Consider the following 19,181-nt stretch of genomic DNA (forward strand, 5'->3'; position numbering starts at 1 on the left):
CCCATCAAAGCACATTTGGTTACAATGTGGTCACCATTAGAGCACATTTGGTTACAATGTGGTCACCCATCAAAGCACATTTGGTTACAATGTGGTCACCATTAGAGCACATTTGGTCCACACATTACAACCAAATTTCCTCTCATGGTGGTGAACAAACTTTCTAAGAGTGAGGGTGGGGTCCATATATACACACATACATAGTTTCTCCAACCATCGAAGCACATTTGGTTATAACGTGTATGCTAGAGTCTTAGTTTTCAATGTGTCATGGCCTTAGAGAGTCCCTTCAAAATTGGGCCTTGGGCGCACACATAACAACCCAATGTCCTGATGGTGACTAAACTTTGCAAGAGTGAGGGTGATGTCTGCATATACACACTTACAAAGTTTGGTCACCATTAGAGCATATTTAGTTGTAATGTACGACCAATTTCCCTGGTTTTCAATGTGTCGTGACCTTAGAGAGCCCACTCAAAATTCGTCCTTTGGTCTACACATGATAACCAAATGAACTGTGATGGTGACAGAAATTTATAAGTGTGTATATGGGGTCCACATATACACACTTGCAAAGTTTGGTCAACCATTAGAGCATATTTGGTTGTAAAGTGCAACCCATTTACCTGGTTTTCAATGTTTCATGACCTTAGAGCCCCTCCAAATTGGGCCTTTGGCACACACATCACAATTAAATGTGTCATGGCCTTAGAGAGCCCCCAAAAATTTGGCCATTGGCTCGCACATCACAACCAAATGTGCTCCGATGATAATCAAACTTTGTAAGTCTGTATATGTGAGATCCACCCTCACTCATGCAAAGTTTGGTCTCACCATTGGAGCATATTTAGTTGCAAAATAGGAGCCAAAAGCCCAATTTTGAGGCGGCTCTCTAAGGTCATGACACATTGAAAACCAGATAAATCACTACAACATAAAGCAAGCATAGATGCACAAGCTATGGGGCCATCTTTAATCGCATCTAGTTTCTTTGAAACTAAACGCAAATAAAGATGGGATTTTAGACCTGCTTATAGATGCAGTCTACAACAATTTTCTATGAAGTTGCAATTGTGGACCTTGCAAAGAAAAACAATTTCTTCAATCCCCAAAAATATCATTTGCTGAACTATGTGCACAAGATTTTGAAAATATGCATGATTTTTTGGTGCATTTATATACAGATGAATCTCCAGAAAGCATATTTGCAAGGAAAGAGAGAAAAAATAGGTATAAATCGAGTAATGTGGTGAAAGTGATGGATACATGCAAAGGCTTAGGTATATCAAGTAATGCCATGAAAAACAATCCAAAGGACAATGATTCAATCCCCACATCTTTTCATCAAAGTGAAGCTTTTAAAAAAATTCTTGAACCTTCACAGTTGGATACACAGTTGGATACATGTAAAGTCTCGGGCATATCAAGTAATTCCATGAAAAGTAGTCCAAAGGTGAATGGTTAATTAATGCTAGGAAAAGCAACATATCACAATAAATCTATACATGTAAAAAGGAATGAATCTTTACACAGTTGGATACATGTAAAGTCTCGGGCATATCAAGTAATTCCATGAAAAGTAGTCCAAAGGTGAATGGTTAATTAATGCTAGGAAAAGCAACATATCACAATAAATCTATACATGTAAAAAGGAATGAATCTTTACATGTAATCTCAAAAACATAAATACAACATATCACAATAAATCTATATCGGGCTATCTATGTCTCATTTGTCTAATTGTAGTTTCGATAATAAACATATTAGAATGCAATGGACTGATGTCGAGGACACATAAATAAGGTGATTTTCAAGACTCGCATGCATTGTGAGTCTTGTCGATTCAAAATACAGAAATCCATCTCATATTACCCATGTCTCATTTCTCTAATTACAGTTATGAATTACTAATAAAACAATCAATCAGTCTCCAATAACAAAAAACCAAAAAGAAGACCATAGCTATAATAAAAATACAATCAAAGAACTAGAGTTCAATCTCATCTTCAAAGAGGCCAACCCTTGCTAAAGTATCTATCTCAATGTCCATGCCTATATCCAAATCTACAAAGAGATCAATCCCACTACTAGAATCATCACTATGAGAGGCAATATCATCATCTCCAAAAGCACGATCTTCATTTCCAATGGCACGATCATCATCAAGGTTTTCCAAGCTATCTCCCTCCATAGTTGAGTTGACATGCTCCTCCATATGCTCAATGTGTGTGAATGTACTATAAATGGCTCTTAAATGTGGTGAGATTGAGATTATATACCACCATCTCTTATTGTCAATTATTGGTTGATACACAACCTATTCAAGCACAAAGATACATCATACAAAAAAATTACATCTCTACTATCTGTAAATGCATATATTGTAATTACCAATAATTATATGTACCTGTTCACAATGTTGTGGTAGAACTAGAGTCCCGTCCTTTCCTTGCCAAAACTTTGTAGAGTCAATGGTCACAAAGCCACTTGCATGACGCTTGATTGTTGCATTAGGACCTCTATCCACATCCTTTAACCATTGGATATCCAAAATATATTCAAAGAAGCTTCGAAAGTCAAGCTTAATGATATTTTGGATCAATCCACAATAATCATCCATGGCTCCATTGACTCCCTCAAAGATTGCAATTACCCCACAATCTTGGGTGTTCCTCTTCTCATCAATCCTTTGTGTGCGAAAATGTTTACCCTCTGACCACAAAGCATTAAACATTGTGCACTATACCAAGACAAAAAAAAAACCTCAAAATAAATTTTCACAAGTTTAACATACTAAAATATGATTGAGCACACAAGTTTGTTTACCTTTTTGAAGCATCCTTGGGCATACTCCCACTCCTCCAATGTGATATGCATGTTCTCATCTTGTGCCACTCTCTTCATCTCCTCATATAGCCAATCTACATCAAGATCCTTGAGAAGTGATTGTAGGTGCTCGGGGTATGGCACACTACGTCCGTGGCGCTTACAGAATACCGACCTTTCACTTTGTCTTCTTGCCTTTTCATCCTCATACTTTGCCACCCATCTTCTCATCACATCACTATTAAGCACACAAAAGGTATGAAGCTTACTATGCATCTCTGTATCCATGACTTTGGTCCTTCCCTTTCCTTGAGGAACATAAGAGGTCATCCTCAAGTCTTCTTCATTGCTCCATAGGCGAGGGAGAGAGGAATCCACTTTGGCAAGGTATTTTGAGATATAAACAAGTGATTCTTGTACCAACCAACCCTCAGCCATACTACCTTCTAGCTTTGCATTTTGCCTTATAAAATCCTTCAAGGTCTTCATCAAATGCTCAAGAAAGAACATCCATCGAGCATGCACAGCACCACATATGGCAATCGGATCAATTAAATGAACCATAAGATGTAGTTGGCTTGTGAGAATTGACCATGGGAATGTCTCCTCGACCAAACAAACCACCTCCACTGCCATGACCCTTGCATAGACAAGTGTACATGGATCGATTTTCTTTGAGCTCACATATCTACATTGCAAAACAATAAACAAATCATTTTGAGGAAAACGCGTGTAGAAAATTGTCTCTTACTAACTTGACGCATCTTGTGCCAATAGTGGGACTTCAAGCCATATAATTGTTCAACACCTCTCTTCTTTGTCTTTGTGAAGATACCTTTTAAACACCTCATGCACCCCGTTGGAGTTGTAGTACCTCATGCACCCCGTTGGAATGTAGTAATGGCATCTTTCACCAACTTCTCCTCCTTATTTGTCAATATCCAAAGTGCTCGAGGTAGAATTGTCTTCCCATTTGGTCCCTCTCGTGGCAAAGCTGTTTGCATCCTCTCTATGCTCTGTAGATCCTCTCTTACAAGAGCAAGGAGTCTCGTGTTACTTTCAAGTGCTCCCAAATGTTAGAGGCAACATTCTTGAAGATGTGCACTGGATCAAGAAGATGGTTGATTTTGAGGCTCGTTCAATATGGTAGGCGAAAGAAGATAGAGTACCTTATTAAATAACATTAAATATTAAGAGGATTATCTTTTCAAATCAAAGCTTGTATTGGAATTCTATGTCAAAGATATATTACCTATTCTATGCATGCCATGCAGGATGAGTGCTACTCAATCCTCAAAAACTGCAAGGATTTTGTGAGACTTTTTAAATTTTTTGATTGGAGTATCTACATCGTTTCTTAATGTAACTGCTCTCAAAAATACAACGACTAACTTATGTACCATATTTTAACTATAAACAAGAATCCACACACCCAAGCATTCTACTTTAAGATCTAAATCCTTTTTTCTTAAGTACAGATGAGATGGTTTATGTTTATGGGTAATGCATTTCTTTGTATAGTGTGCATTTCACATGACGTAACACTTCGCATGCTTTTATTTATTGTATTATGGAGAAAATATGGAGAAAAGTGACATAGACTTTAACTTTAACATTCTCTCTTCATTAATACTAGTAGCCAACCCATGCATTGCCGCGATATGCAGAAGACATTGAGAGACAAAGCTCAGGAATGGAAGCCGGAATACAAAGGGTGAAATCGAATGGATTTTTTCCTCTCTTTTTTTAGAAATCCAAGATTTGTTTCTTCTCTCCTCTCCTTGTGCCTTGGTTGTCCATGGTTAAACTCTAATAGATATTTTCATATATATATATATATATTGCCTAGCAGGCAATAGGCATACACATAGCTAGGGTATGGTTATCATTTACGACAATTGTAAGCCTTATTGATGCAAACCATTGTCAGTCCACTATATTACTTGGGTCCTGATTTGGGGATTGTGATTGTGAGAACCATGTCTTTGCAGGATGCCTGGATAGCCTCAGGGCGTGCCTCTGGCGAGAGATGGATTCTACGCGTGGTTTTGCCGATGCTGAGGATCAAGGTCTGGTCGTCCTCCAGCTGCACTTTGGCATCTTCCACGCGAAATCCTGCACAACGATACCCAATATCGCTTTAATCTATAGTGAGACAAACATCATACAAGTCACTTTTTTTTCTTTTTCTTTTGCAATTATTATTATTGGGAAAGAAGAAGAAGAAGCGTGACACTACAGCAGCACCTGTGAGGTTTACAGTGAAAACTAAGGCTTCAACCGTCTCCTCTTGATCTACATGCAACTGGGTCTCGTTGTGACACTGTGCCGGGCGCCCTTCTGTAGGAATAGGGCGGTACTGGGCTTGCATTTCATGAGGCATGGCCACTAGACGACCTCACAAATTTACACACTGCAATGGAGGGCGCGCGGATGCTTCGAGCCCGTGATTGCACTTCACGACGGTAGACGGTGTGGTAATTGGAGCGAGCATGAGATTGCACTTCACAATGGCGGGCTTCTTTATATAATAGCAGCTGCAAGCGGCCAACTGCACAGTACGGCCACAGTGATTGAGAGGCCTCCCACGTCAAATTCGTAAAGCAGCGACTTGTCAATGACATGATGGGCATAAAAACGTGGTCTTGTAATTGCCTTTTGGCCACTAAGCTCCAGCACTCATCAACCTCGCTGTACACCACCACCCAGGTGAACCACCCCACACGCACTCAACAATATATTCCTTCAGAGTGCAAACCTTATTCCTAGCGAGGCACTCAGTGTGTGAGCGTCCCCCTTATTAGGCTTGAGGATTTTAAGCCACTTGTGGCACTTTTTGAGATCAATAAAAGGGGTATACATTTGAATAGATGACTAAAGAATGAATTTTGTTAGAGAAACTCTAGCATGGTGGAAGCGTAGAAGAGTAAAGTCCCATTTCTCTAGTTGGGTGGAACATTGTTCCCAACCAATGGAAGACATTGAAATCTAGCCGGTTTTCTAGCTCAAAATGATGAGATATGCCGGTTCTATAACTAAAAATAGTAAAAGTTGACCGGTTTTCTTCAACACAAACTCTAGTTTTAGAGTGTGTGTGTGTGTGTGTGTAAAAGAGAGAGCGAGAGAGAGAGAGAGAGAGAGAGAGAGAGAGAGAGAGAGAGTAGGAAACTATGTTTTTAAATCTTGATAATGGTTTTAAATCTAGATTAATAAAGGATAATTATGAAAGATTAATATTCCATCAAAATTTGCCCAAATCATGTTTTTAATGTTTCTTCTAAAAATTGTGAAGGTGAAGGTGCCATACCTACTAATTATTGAAGACATTCACATTTACCTTTGTTATTCTTTTGGTGGCCTTTTAGTTTGGCCTTTGCTACTCATGGTATCTCAATATAGAGATTACCTTTCCCTTATGTGCTAAGGCACCTTTGTTTTTGACATCTCCTACTACTATTAATAGTGCCACATGCCTTGTCGTCTTACTGTTAATAGCCTTCATTTGCATGCTAGCCCATATTTGTAGACATCGGTAGTTGGATGTGCATTTGGTCTATCTTATATTAGACTAATGTAGCTCATGTGATGGACCTGCTCTTTAAGACCTTACTCCCTCCCAAGTTTTCTTTTCGACTAGCATCATGCCCATTTTCTGGCCATCTTGGCCATAAAATATAACCACTTGTTTTGAGTTATCGTCAAAAGAAAAAATTTAAAGAAAAAACAGGAAATGTTTCTAATAAACCTATCATTTCAAAGGGTGACCCAACCCGTCAAAAATCATCATTGGTCCCTCTTGCCATTGCCTTAGTAGTCGCCTTTGTCCATGTCTCTATGTCTACATCCTATTGATATGTGTATATAACAAGTATTTATTTTAAATATTTTACTTTATATATATATATAGATATATATATATCTATTATGTGATTTAATATCCTATATATCAATGTCTTCATCCTCTTGGTCCCTCTTGCCACACCCATTACATTAGCAGTCGCCTTTGAAACTGACTGACTAAGCTAATCTAACCCACTAACCTAATCTAATCCATTTACTTAAATTTAACCAACCCAGAGCCCTACCCGAACAGTTTTGTTCATATAAAAAATATTTTAATTAGTGAAATTTTATAAATGGGTTAGATTAGCTTAGCTAGTTAGTTTATTAATATATAGTATATCAAAGCACATAATAGATATGTATAATAAGTAAAATATATGAAATAAATAATTGTTATTTACATAGTAAAAATAAGGTTTCAATAAGTATAATTTTATATGTGCATATGTATAAGTTAAATCGTATATGAGATATAAAGCTGGGTGGTTGTACAATATTAAGGGTCCTGACTTTGGGATCACATTGTGCGGATGGGAAACCATTGATATAGCTCGATCGAGTTATCCTTCTAATCGTGTCATCCCAAGTGGCAATCGCTAGATGCTCGAAAGATAACTCGATCGAGTTATTACCCTTGCCACTTGACATATTGTCATGACCACGTAACTCAATCGAGTTACATGGTGGACATCCATAATGTAACTCGATTGAGCTACATGGTGGATATCCATATATGTTCAATGAAGGTTAGAGGTGAATATCCACGTAACTTGAATGAGTTATGCGGTGGACATCCACGTAGAGGTACCACATAACTCGATTGAGTTACACGGTGGGACATCCACCATAGAACTCGATCGATATACGGGCTATTTATGTGGATGTCCAATATGTAACTCGATCGAGTTACTTACAGAACCCTGGCATTCATGTAGATCAAGCATGCACCTTTTCGACATTGTAAAAAAAAAGTAAAAATATATATAAATAAATCAATCAAAAAATCAAAAAATTATTTTTTAATAACTAGAGCAAGTTACGAATCTGGACAACATAACAAGGAAAAAAAATCAAATTTTTTTCCAAAAACAATCCCAAAAAGGTATGATTTTTGGTTTATGTAACTTGACTAAGTTACGTGGATATCCAATCCACGATGGACACGTGTTTGTTTTAATTTTTGGTAGACATTTTAAAAAATGTAATTTTCATGTAAATGGTCACCACGTGTGAAATGTTGTCGATTTTAAATTTTATTGTTTTTTCACGGAACTTGGTTGAGTTATATACACTACAATTGATTAGATTTTCATTTTTAACAATTATCTCTCCATAGGACCGAGTTTGCATCAAATTTACATCGAAGGATTTCCCTCTCATGAAGAAGTCTCTAGCACACATATTTGAATGAAATCAAGACACTGGGCATAGTACATGCACAAGAAGTTCAAAAAATCAATGGTTTTTTTATTTAAGTTTTTTGTTCTTTTTAATGCTCATGTCATGTTGTTTGTGGGCTCACATCTTATGGGCACACTTCTATTGGCTCATATCTCACACCTCACATCTTATAGGGTCACTTCTATTGGCTCACATCTCACACATCTATTAACTCAAATCTCACACTTTGTGGGCATGCATTCATGGACTCACACCTATCTCAGCTTGTATCTATCTTCTAGCTTGGGCTTATATGTAGACTTGCATCTCATGTCTAGAGGCTTGTGTCTCTCCCGTTTGTAGTCTCATGTCACATCCATATATACTCATGACTGCTAAACTCACGTCTATGTCTAATTTTCACCTCAACCGGAGAGGTGGTGACTTTTCAAGTTTCTTATGGTTCCTTGGACTTGAATATATGTAGGTGTTTAAGGTTCCTAATCCTAACTAATAGTGTTCCTCAGCGAGTCATAAAGGCTCCTTGATAGCAAGGTTGTTTTAGAAATGATGATCCTGATTGGCTAGATTTGGATAATGACATTGATGACTAAACCCAGAGTAGCTGGGTTAGCATGATGTTAGCAATTACTTTTGTAGTCATTATATGATGTTTTTTACTATTGTGTAGTGGCTAATCCTAGAGTAGCTAGGCTAGATTTGTCCTATGTATTATTTTCTTATATTTATACATTATCCCATTTTCATTCTATAGAAGTCTATAATTTCTCCCTCTCTCTCTCTCCAAGGCACACATGCACACAAACATTCACACACACAAACATTCAAACACACACACACACACACACACGCACACACACATGCACCTACATAATACACACAAACATTCACATGCACATGCACCTACATAATACACACACATGCACCTACATAATACACACAAACATTCAAATGCACACAAATTTAAAAACTTATTCAAATATGTCTTTTTCTTTTATTAATGTTTTGTCTCTTTTCATATCTATTTGTTTGGTGGTACTTTGGCGTACACATTGCAACCAAATGTACTCAGACCAAACTTTGCGAAGTAAGGGTGGGATCCACATATACACACTCAAAGAGTTTGGTCACCATCAAAGCACATTTTGTTGTAATATTAATGTGATGCCATTTTCTTGATTTCCAATGTATCATGGCCTTAGAGAGCTTCCTCCAAATTGGGCCTTTGGCCTGCACATTGGAGCCACATGTGCTCTGATGGTGAGACCAAACTTTGTAAGAGTAAGGGTGGGATCCACATATACACACTTTCAAAGGTTGATCACTTTCAAAGGTTGATCACCTGGTTTTCAATGTGTTGTGGGTGTTAGAGAGCTCCCTCAAATTAGTCATTTGGCTACCACATTGTATTGAAATCTGCTCCAATGGTGACCAAACTTTGTAAGATTGAGGGTTGGGTCTACATATACACATTTGCAAATTTTGGTCACCATTGGAGCACATTTTATTGCAATGTGCATTTCATTTGCGTAGTTTCCAATGTGTCAGGAGACATTAGAGAGCCCCTTCCAAACTTGGGCCTTCGGTTTGCACTTTGCAACTAAATATGCTCGGATGGTGACCAGACTTTGTAAGAGTCAGGGTGGGTCCATATATACACACGTGCAAGGTTTGGTCACCATCTAAGTACATTTAGTTGCAATGTGCATGTTATTTTCTCTATTTTCAATGTTTCATAGCCTTAGAGAACCCCCTTGAAAATTAATCCTATGTCCTACACATTGTATTCAAATATGTCGTCGATGGTGACCAAACTTTGCAAGAGTGAGGGCTGGGTCCACATATACAAAGTTGTCAATTTTGGTCATCATCACAGCACATTTGGTTCCAATGTGCATTCTATTTTCTTGGTTTCCAATGTGTTGTGACTTTAGAGAGCCCCCTCAAAATTGGGCCTTAGGCCTACATAATGCATTCAAATATGATCTAATGGTGACCAAACTTTACAAGAGTGAGGGTGGGGTATACATCAAAGTCCGTTCACCCATCAAAGCACATTTGGTTACAATGTGGTTACCATTAGAGCACATTTGGCCCACACATTACAACCAAATTTGCTCTCATGGTGGTGACCAAACTTTCTAAGAGTGAGGGTGGGGTCCATATATACACACATACATAGTTTCTCCAACCATCGGAGCACATTTGGTTATAATGTGTATGCTAGAGTCTTAGTTTTCAATGTGTCATGGCCTTAGAGAGTCCCTTCAAAATTGGGCCTTGGGTGCACACATAACAACCCAATGTCCTAATGGTGACCAAAGTTTGCAAGAGTGAGGGTGATGTCTGCATATACACACTTACAAAGTTTGGTCACCATTAGAGTATATTTAGTCATAATGTACGACCAATTTTCTTGGTTTTCAATGTGTCGTGACCTTTGAGAGCCCACTCAAAACTTATCCTTTGGTCTACACATAACAATCAAATGAACTGTGATGGTGACAGAAATTTATAAGTGTGTATATGGGGTCCACATATACACACTTGCAAAGTTTGGTCAACCATTAGAGCATATTTGGTTGTAAAGTGCAACCCATTTACCTGGTTTTCAATGTTTCATGACCTTAGAGCTACCAACTTAAATGTACCCAAATTCTGTTCTATGTTTCAACACAAAATTTTCCAAATCATACAGAAAGTAAAAATCACTCATACTTTAGAAAAATGAAGAGTTTTTCAATAAATCATATTGGTTTGCAAAATCCAAAGTAACAGCAATATTCGTCAATAAAAAAATCTAAAAATCATAGAGAGAATCACCAACAAAAGATCTAGCCAATAGGGCCTTTCTCCAACGCCCATCCACCAAACCACCACTCTGGACGTCGTGGCTATCTCGGGTATGCCACTAGTAAATCTCGTCCACTCTGGGCTCTACCAAATGGCACCCAGAGGGCATAAATCACAATCTCTATCTGGCATTCCCTGTCTAAGGACAGCCGGCCCAAATCTCAAAATCTCTCTCTCTCTCTATCTTGCACACAGAAAAATCCTCAAGGCTTTGGAAGAAACCCCAAAAAAATAGCCCACAAGAATTAGTAGATTATCCTGCACGAAATCATCAAAGATAGAAAATCTTTTCTAAAAACATGCGTTCGAACCAAGTTAGAGAAGATACGTTTTTTTAATTAAAAAAACACTGGAAAGTGGTGTCGGATTGGTTTCGCGAATATAGGCCACCCCATGCGGAATCTCCCAATTATCTGAACATAGACTTTATTCGTCCTGTGATGAACTAACTTTCTTTAATTCGCCTCTCTGACAAATAAAGTCATCTACACCCTCATTCGAGGCCGTTACTAAAAATTAAGGGTCAAATTGGTGTCCGAGCCCCGTTTTCGGGCACACGTTGCAGCTATATTTATTATGTAAACCCCCATATGAGTTTCCTTTAGGTTAAACCACTCACTATGACCCTCTTATACATTATCTAACATGGTTCAGTATAGAATAAAAAATGGTATACAAATGACACCACAAAACATGCATAAAAAGTCCCAAAATTGACCCAAAATCGACATATCTAAATTACTAAATTTATGACCAAACTTAATCTTTTATGTTTTCTAAGTATTTCCTACTTTTCAACATTAAATATAGATGCTCAAATTCACCGAATCAAATGGATCTAAAAATAGGTACATATGAGTACGTTACACATGCAGACCCCAAAATTTTCGTACGCACTTTACATCAACCACCAGAATGCCCAACTATTTATGTGTAAGAAGCACAAAACCACTGCACTAGACAAAACAGACAAAGTTGACACTTACATAGAGTGTCTATGAAAACCTTGCAGCCCAAAACTAGTCTTAAAATGATTTCACCGAATTAGGCTCCGCAAGATATAATAGTGCCCCCTCCTGCCTCTTTTCCTTGACCATGCACGCCTTCCGTGGAGAGTTTCACATTAATTAAAGGGAAAGAGATGAAATTACCATAACCCATGTATCTTTTTCTCTTGCTTGCCTCTCTTAATATTTTCACGCAAATCAATACTTTAATACCATGACAAAGAATGATGTGGGGGAGAGAGTGAGCTTCAGCTCCTTGTAAGCAATCTTCTTTACACACATATATAAGAGTAGACAAGTACATAAGACTAGACAAGCACACAAGGGAGAGATGGATGGCTAGATTTTCCTATATCTTTTTACTTGTCTATAACTATAACATAAAGATAAGAGCACATACGAAAAGGTACTCTCATACAAAAACATACAAGATCAGCCTATACTATAAATCTTCCATATAAGGTGGCACTAATGCTTTGCCATAACTCTAGTAAACCAAAGTGGATATCACATAGCCTATAAACTAGTATATTGGTTGCATCAATACGAATCTCACAAACCATGCCAATGGTGTAAGTGCAAAGGCTATCATACTAGTGTGTCATTTATATTTGCACCAATTGATCTTGATATCTTAACACTAGTTTAATAGCTCAGCATGACATAAATATGCCTTTTCAAGTTTTTACTAAAAAATGCATATCTTGTGAATAGGAGCGGTATTTTTAGCATTTTTTTTCCAAGGCATGTCTTCATGAGTGCGGCAAAACTTATAAAAATATTATCATGATAAAAATAACCTTAAATATAACTGATAAATCACCAAACGTAGAGGTATATCCAGCACTACAACGTAAACATGTTATGAATTTACAAATTAGGTTCCTACATATAAGAAAAAAATCATCTCGACTCTTTATAAATTTCTCCTAAACCTTACATAGTATTTAAGAGATGAAAGATAGATTTTCCATGATAAATAAAATTATTGTATTAATAATTAATTCAATTAAATTTACTTCTTAGAATCTCTTTTTACTTATTAGTCTTTGACACCCAAAATACAATAATAGTGTGAGCTTATATGGTGATTTTTAGTATAGTTCTACTAATAAATCAATGTCTCCACTAAAGTAATTGGTTAAGAATACATATCTGAATATTTCAATTTTGTTATTAGAAGATAAGGTGATGGACTCAACTTTTAAAAGTATATTCATAATAAAACAGTGTATATGAATCCTTGCTTATATTTAGTTCATCTAGTGATAAAATTATGAAAATAGTGTTTATTATTATATAAAATGACTAGATATCCACTTAAAGCCTTAGGAGATGTTTAAAAATGCATGAAGTAGTCTCTTATTCTATAGCAATGAATATGGTTCAAAATTTGTAAACTTTCGTTTAAAGTAAAGTGCCTAAAGGGATAGTTGTATATGTGATTAGCTCTTATAAAATGTACCAGTAAAGCATAACACTATACAGAACATGTGTGCAAGATTTCTTCCTAATCTATAATTTTTTGATTAGCTATAAAAATTGTTATAGCTAAACTTTTTGAGGTAGCTAAATACCTTAGAATTTTGGAGTTCTTGATTTTTGAGCCTAAGATGGATTGTATTACACCATATGTATGTTGGTAAAGAAATGCATATCCAAAATGGAAAGCAATGAGAAATTGGCTAATTAAAGCCCTTGATCCAAATATAGTCCAAATAGCTCTGCATTATGACTGTAATTTGGCCTATGAATTCTTATGAAATTGAAAAACCTAGAGGTAGCTAATGTAATCCCAATTTTCTTTCACTATGTACTTGATGATATGAAAAAAAGAAATCTTTGAATTTCACTATCCATGTGTTCTAAATAATTCCATAAAGTTGATCAGTAAACATAACATAAATATGTCCAGAAGCACTTTTTTGTCCTATTATCAAACTAGTGTTAACATAGGTGACTTGCTAGAAGTTAAAGTGGAAAGTAACTAGAAGACAAAGATGTTGTGATGCTTATTTGATAATGAGCTTGCATGAGTTGGTATTAGCATAATAGGGATTTGGAATGGGTGAAGTCACTATAAATGCATGTGTTGGTTACAATGCTCTTGCAAAAAGAAGGGAAATCTAGACCAAACTAACTTATTAAATGCATGTGGAAGATCAAGCATTCACTGCCAATTAAAAAGGTAAAGGCAAAGCAGTCTCTCAGGGTGGCTACAAAACAGTCCCATCTCTTCAAGCAAGGATACTGAAAAGGGGGGTAATAATCCTAAGAAGAAAGATAAATGTAACTATTCTCAATAGAGGTGGGACTAGTATATTAATAAATGTTTTAAAAAAGGCTAGAGAAGGAGAAGAAAAAAGAGTTTTTCATAGATGTGGTTGATGCATTAGAACCAAGTGCTAAAACAAAAGGAGTCAACGAACTATGCACAAGGTGATTAGGAATTCATTATGCAATAGAGTTTTAATCCTTATGTTCATGTTGTAATGTCAGTGAAAAATAAACATGAATGGCATTTTGATAGTGGTGCTTGCAATAACATTACTTCTCAGCACGCTTCTCAATGTGGTTTATTTTCCTCCCTTTATTTCATCCTTTAAGTCTGCTCTTCAAAGAGGCACAGACACATGTGTAAACAATTCATCATATCTAGTAAAAAGAGTTGGTAAGATTATGATCATTCTTGCAAATGGTGGGGCAATTAGTCTCTGAGATGTTTTGTCTGTATCTAGCATCAAAATAACTTACTGAGAGTTTCTTCCACTACCAAGGCAAGTCCAACGGCCAAAGTTTTTAATGAGAGATACATGTATAATTCATGATCGGAGTTCAAAACCATCGGCCTCATAGGCCTCAGATGGCCCACCAACACTACAAGGAATTGGGCTCATACCCGCGCTCTTAGAAGCTAAAAATGACTTGTGAAGAAAAGTAGCGGGCCCGTGTATCAGCGCGTGTATAATCGCGGCCAGAGACATGCGTGTAAAACCGCGTGTAAAGTACCTCTCAGACGCGCGTATACACGGGTGTATAGCCGCGTTTTTTTACACAGACGCGTTAATACACGCCCCTATACACGCTTCTTATTATATTAGACGCGCTTATACACGGGTGTATAGCCGCATCCTGTTCAGTTCCCATGTCCGAGACGCGTTTGTACTTGCGTGTATACACGCCTTTCTTTAATTTAGATGCGCTCATACACGCGTTATTACCAGTTTATACGCGTTAATACACGCGTAATTTCCAGGGTATCCGCGTCGATACACGCGAATTTTAGCAGTTTTGACGCGTTTATACACGTGAACAGAGAGCAAAAAAAAAAAATCCAGAGAGTGCTATTTGATGCCTGAATACTGTTCCAGCATTCCAGCACCCAATAGCACTCTCTGGTTTAGGGTTTTTGGTGCATTAGACCATCCCATTAGACCATCCACGAAGAACATATGCACGAGGGAGATTAAGACAAGAACGACATGAATGCATACATTGTCATTACACGATTCAAGACAGACATGAATGTAATACTATCGATCAATCAATTCAATATTACTATCAAAATTTCATACATGTATACAAGGGAGTCCATATCTCGAAGTAGCCCATGGCTTGAGTTTACAAAAAAATATATACAATCACATCCTAAATATGGAATGTGATACTACAAGTCTGAGTACTACTCAGACCCAGATGATGACTCGGTGCTCCCCCCGTGCTCAGATGAGCTCGCATCGGTCGGAATGTCCGAGGAGTAGTGCTCACGTCCACCCTCTGCAGCGGCGGCCGGTGGATCATCAGCAGCTTGTGCCTGTTCAAGTAATATATAGTATATAAGTATATATATATGCAATTCAATAAACCAAAACCATTCGTTACGAATTTTCAAGTACCTGTCGACCGTATGGTCTCATGGCCAACTCAAACTGCGCGTCCGTAATACGTCCCTCGGCTTTGAAGATGGCCCACGTGTCACGTCTGCTATGCCGGCGAGCATACGCAGTATCGTGGGTTGTGGGCTTCCTCCCCGTAACCCGTCGCTGTATCATAATCAACACAATTTGTAAGATTAAAACAATTCATAGAATCAATGAATTAAGTAAACAATCAAATAAAGTGACAGGATACTTACGAACTCTGCCTCCCATGACTCGACGCCACCAGATCCGAAATGCGAAGATCCAACGGTCTCCATCTGGATCCGTCGTGCCTCCACATGCTGCCTGCTCTTCACGCCACCCTCTGCTCGTTTCTTTTGCCTCCTTCCACTCACGTTTGTGCGCAGTGGTGGCAGGTTTCTCGGCAGGATAGCCACCCGCAGCTACATTTAGCCGGTCATCGTACGCGAGTTTTTTAAGGTGAGATCTTTTATTACTTAAGATCTCCCTTATTCGCGTCCTTCCCCATACATCCGAGAATGTATCATGTGGGGGATTGGGGTACCGACTGTGTACAGCCTCTATCACCTCCCCAACTAATCGGCTATTTTGATCTTTAAATTTAATAAAACAATTTCTATATGAGTTTGATACTACCCCACGCATGTACTCCATTACCTCCCTCCCCCTCGCATCCATCACTATCCCGCCCCTATCCGTCACATCATAGCAAACCACTCTCTCCATCTCTCTCATCTCCTCCTCTTCCGAACTGTCTCCTCTAACTCTTCTCCCTCTATCTCCTCTCTCACCCCGTGCCCTACTACCTCCCCCACCTCCCCCACCTCCCCCACCAAAGCACCCGCCGCATCCTCCACTCCCACTCTTCCTACTGCTGCGGGTGGAGTCACGACTGGGGGATTGTCTACGTGACGTGGCTGTGAGCCCTGACGTGACGGTGGCTCTGAGGGAGCACGTGATGGTGGCTGTGAGGGTGTACGTGAGTGTGTCTGGGACGAGGTATGTCTCCTCGGTGGACGTGGAAGAGGAGAAGCTGCATGCCGTCTCGTCGGACTCGGAGGAATAGACGGCACTGGAGTGCCCTGGATACTCGCGGTAGGGGTATAGACACCAGGCAGGGAAGGAGGGGGATGGGCATACATATACTCTGTAAGCTCAACCGGACCAGGTTGGCGCCCAAAGTGATTCATCATCTCCATCAACCAATTGCTGTACGCAAATGGATCGGATGAAGAACCTGGAATATCCATAAAGAACCTGCAACAAACATCATCATGTACATCATGGGCTGTCTCTTGACTCACACATTGTCATTACACAAGTCAATTGCCTGCAAACCATGAAATCTGAAACGCTGCAGTTTTCTGTCTGCAGAAACGCGTGTATACACCCGTCAAAAAACGCGTGTATACACCCGGCCAAAAACGCGTGTATATGCGCGTGAAAAAACTCTGCAGACAGGTTACACGCGCTTCTACACGCGTTTGTACACGCGACCTGCGAAAAAATTTTCTCGAAAAGACCGACCCCCCGACAAAGACAGAATGTCCTTATAAAAGGACCAGCCATTGTCGCCCCTGTCAGGATGCAGCAACCCAATCGTGTGCAAAAAGACAAACCCAAAGAGCAAAGAGCAAAGTAAACGAATCTGACAAAAGAGACAAGGCACAGGACAAAGTGACTCACCTCTGAAAAAGTGAGTCCTCTCTGCTCCTTCTCTGCTCCCTCCTTCTCCCATGTGTGTGCTCCTTTCTCTGCTCCCTCCTTGCTGTTGGAAGAGGCGAAAACAGGCAAAAACGCATGCACTGTTGATTTCTAAGTTCAAAATCTATATTTGGGGAAGGCGGGCTATTTTTAGTTTAAATATGCCGCCGCGTTTATGTTCGCATTTACGAACGCAGGTATATTCGCGTGTATAGGATTTTAGCTGCGTTTATACACGCGTTTTGCAGAAATTAGCCGCGTGAATACACGCGTTTTTTAGGAAGTAGCCGCGTTTATACACGCAAGTTTTAGGAGATAGCCGCGTGAATACACGCGATATTGTGCTTTCATTAAAAATATATAATGAGTTTGTGTTTTCTGGTTTGTACACAGGATGTCATCAACCTCTTCAAGCAGTTCTGGGGAAGATGAGACAATGCGTCATCGTAATCGCGATGTGTGGTTGGGACAACGGATCAAATGTATGTGCAATCGATGTCAAGGATGCATTGTACGAGCACGTCGAATTACCTTGAATCACATCTCCATGTATGGAGAATGGAATCAAACAGGTTTAGAGGTGAGTAGATGTAAATTGATGGTATTCAAATGACTCATGGTATCCAAATTAAATTAATAGAGTTGTAACATATAATTTGATAAATTGAAGCAGGATGCAGTACCACACCCTAACATGGTACCCTACGCGCGACGAGAGCACGTAAAGCGTCGACGAGATGATGCTGGAGCTTCGGGATCTATTGTCAGAGATGAGTGGGAAAGGGACGACAATAGCCCTGCACCCCACGAAGTTGTGGAAGAGGAGGTGCTTGATGATATGGTGCGGAATCTTTTTAAGGATGATCCCAAAGGTATGGACGACGATGATATGGAACAAGAGCATCTTTATAAAGCTTCATCGACACCGGTGTTTGAAGGGTGCACATTCTCAGTTTTACGTGCTTCCCTTGAACTACTTAATATACAAACAGTTTATGGATGGAGCAATGCAAGTCTTGACGCATTGTTGAAGTAAGCATTCTAACTTATAAATTTGAATTAGTGGTTTAAGGTTTAGGATTTAAGACTAATTATAATTGATGATATTGGATGCAGGCTATTGTCAAACATGCTTCCAAAGGAAAATAGACTACCCACCTCAAGAGACATAGCGAGGCGCTATGTGACATCTCTTGGAGGACTGGATTATGATAAAATACATGCATGCGTCAATGATTGCATTCTCTTTCGTGGGACGCATAAGGAGGCTCTGACATGTCCCACTTGTGGTGAAGCAAGGTACAGAACAGATATGAAGAGTTTTGATGTACCTCGTAAAGTCTTGCGACACTTTCCTATAATTCCTCGCATCAAACACATGTTCAAGTGCAAATCCATAGCAGAGCTCATGTCATGGCATTCCTCACATCGATCGGATGATGGCATGTGGAGAATTCCCGCAGACACTCCTGCTTGGAAGCATATTGAAGATGAGTGGCCCAGCTTTAAAACAGAGCCCAGAAACTTGAGACTTGGCCTGGGTATGGATGGAGTGAATCCATTTGGTTTCAAAAGCACCGCATACAGCGTGTGGCCAGTTGTGCTGGTGAATTACAACCTTCCACCATCAATGGCGATCAAGAAG

General features: G+C 38.9%; 2 protein-coding genes across 2 annotated transcripts; both read right to left on the reverse strand.

The window, feature by feature from the left end:
* Positions 1-1,942: 1,942 nt before the first annotated feature.
* On the reverse strand, positions 1,943-4,438 carry LOC147603073 (uncharacterized). Its single transcript, XM_086797026.1, has 4 exons — positions 3,662-4,438; positions 2,827-3,514; positions 2,408-2,740; positions 1,943-2,317 (listed from the first exon to the last, which is right to left on the reverse strand). Exons 1-4 carry the CDS (start codon positions 3,703-3,705, stop codon positions 1,988-1,990), a joined length of 1,395 nt encoding a protein of 464 aa, XP_086653152.1. The 5' UTR covers positions 3,706-4,438; the 3' UTR covers positions 1,943-1,987.
* On the reverse strand, positions 4,434-5,328 carry LOC147603074 (17.5 kDa class I heat shock protein-like). The gene is made up of 2 exons (XM_086797027.1): positions 5,074-5,328; positions 4,434-4,941 (listed from the first exon to the last, which is right to left on the reverse strand). Exons 1-2 carry the CDS (start codon positions 5,207-5,209, stop codon positions 4,766-4,768), a joined length of 312 nt encoding a protein of 103 aa, XP_086653153.1. The 5' UTR covers positions 5,210-5,328; the 3' UTR covers positions 4,434-4,765.
* Positions 5,329-19,181: the final 13,853 nt, after the last annotated feature.

This window comes from Cibotium barometz, chromosome 65 (genome assembly GCF_041138505.1).
Source record: "Cibotium barometz isolate CiBa-2024 chromosome 65, ASM4113850v1, whole genome shotgun sequence".
Classification (NCBI taxonomy): Eukaryota; Viridiplantae; Streptophyta; class Polypodiopsida; order Cyatheales; family Cibotiaceae; genus Cibotium; species Cibotium barometz.

What these genes read in the sequence shown, in the direction of transcription:
- LOC147603073 (XM_086797026.1), bottom strand. Translation starts at nt 3,705, where the DNA reads ATGAGGTACTACAACTCCAACGGGGTGCATGAGGTGTTTAAAAG. An exon ending in GTGCATGAGGTGTTTAAAAG is followed by an intron (nt 3,515 to 3,661) that starts GTATCTTCACAA and finishes TTTGCAATGTAG; the next exon opens with ATATGTGAGCTCAAAGAAAA. An exon ending in CCCAAGGATGCTTCAAAAAG is followed by an intron (nt 2,741 to 2,826) that starts GTAAACAAACTT and finishes GTCTTGGTATAG; the next exon opens with TGCACAATGTTTAATGCTTT.
- LOC147603074 (XM_086797027.1), bottom strand. Translation starts at nt 5,209, where the DNA reads ATGCCTCATGAAATGCAAGCCCAGTACCGCCCTATTCCTACAGAAGGG. An exon ending in TTTCACTGTAAACCTCACAG is followed by an intron (nt 4,942 to 5,073) that starts GTGCTGCTGTAG and finishes ATCGTTGTGCAG; the next exon opens with GATTTCGCGTGGAAGATGCC.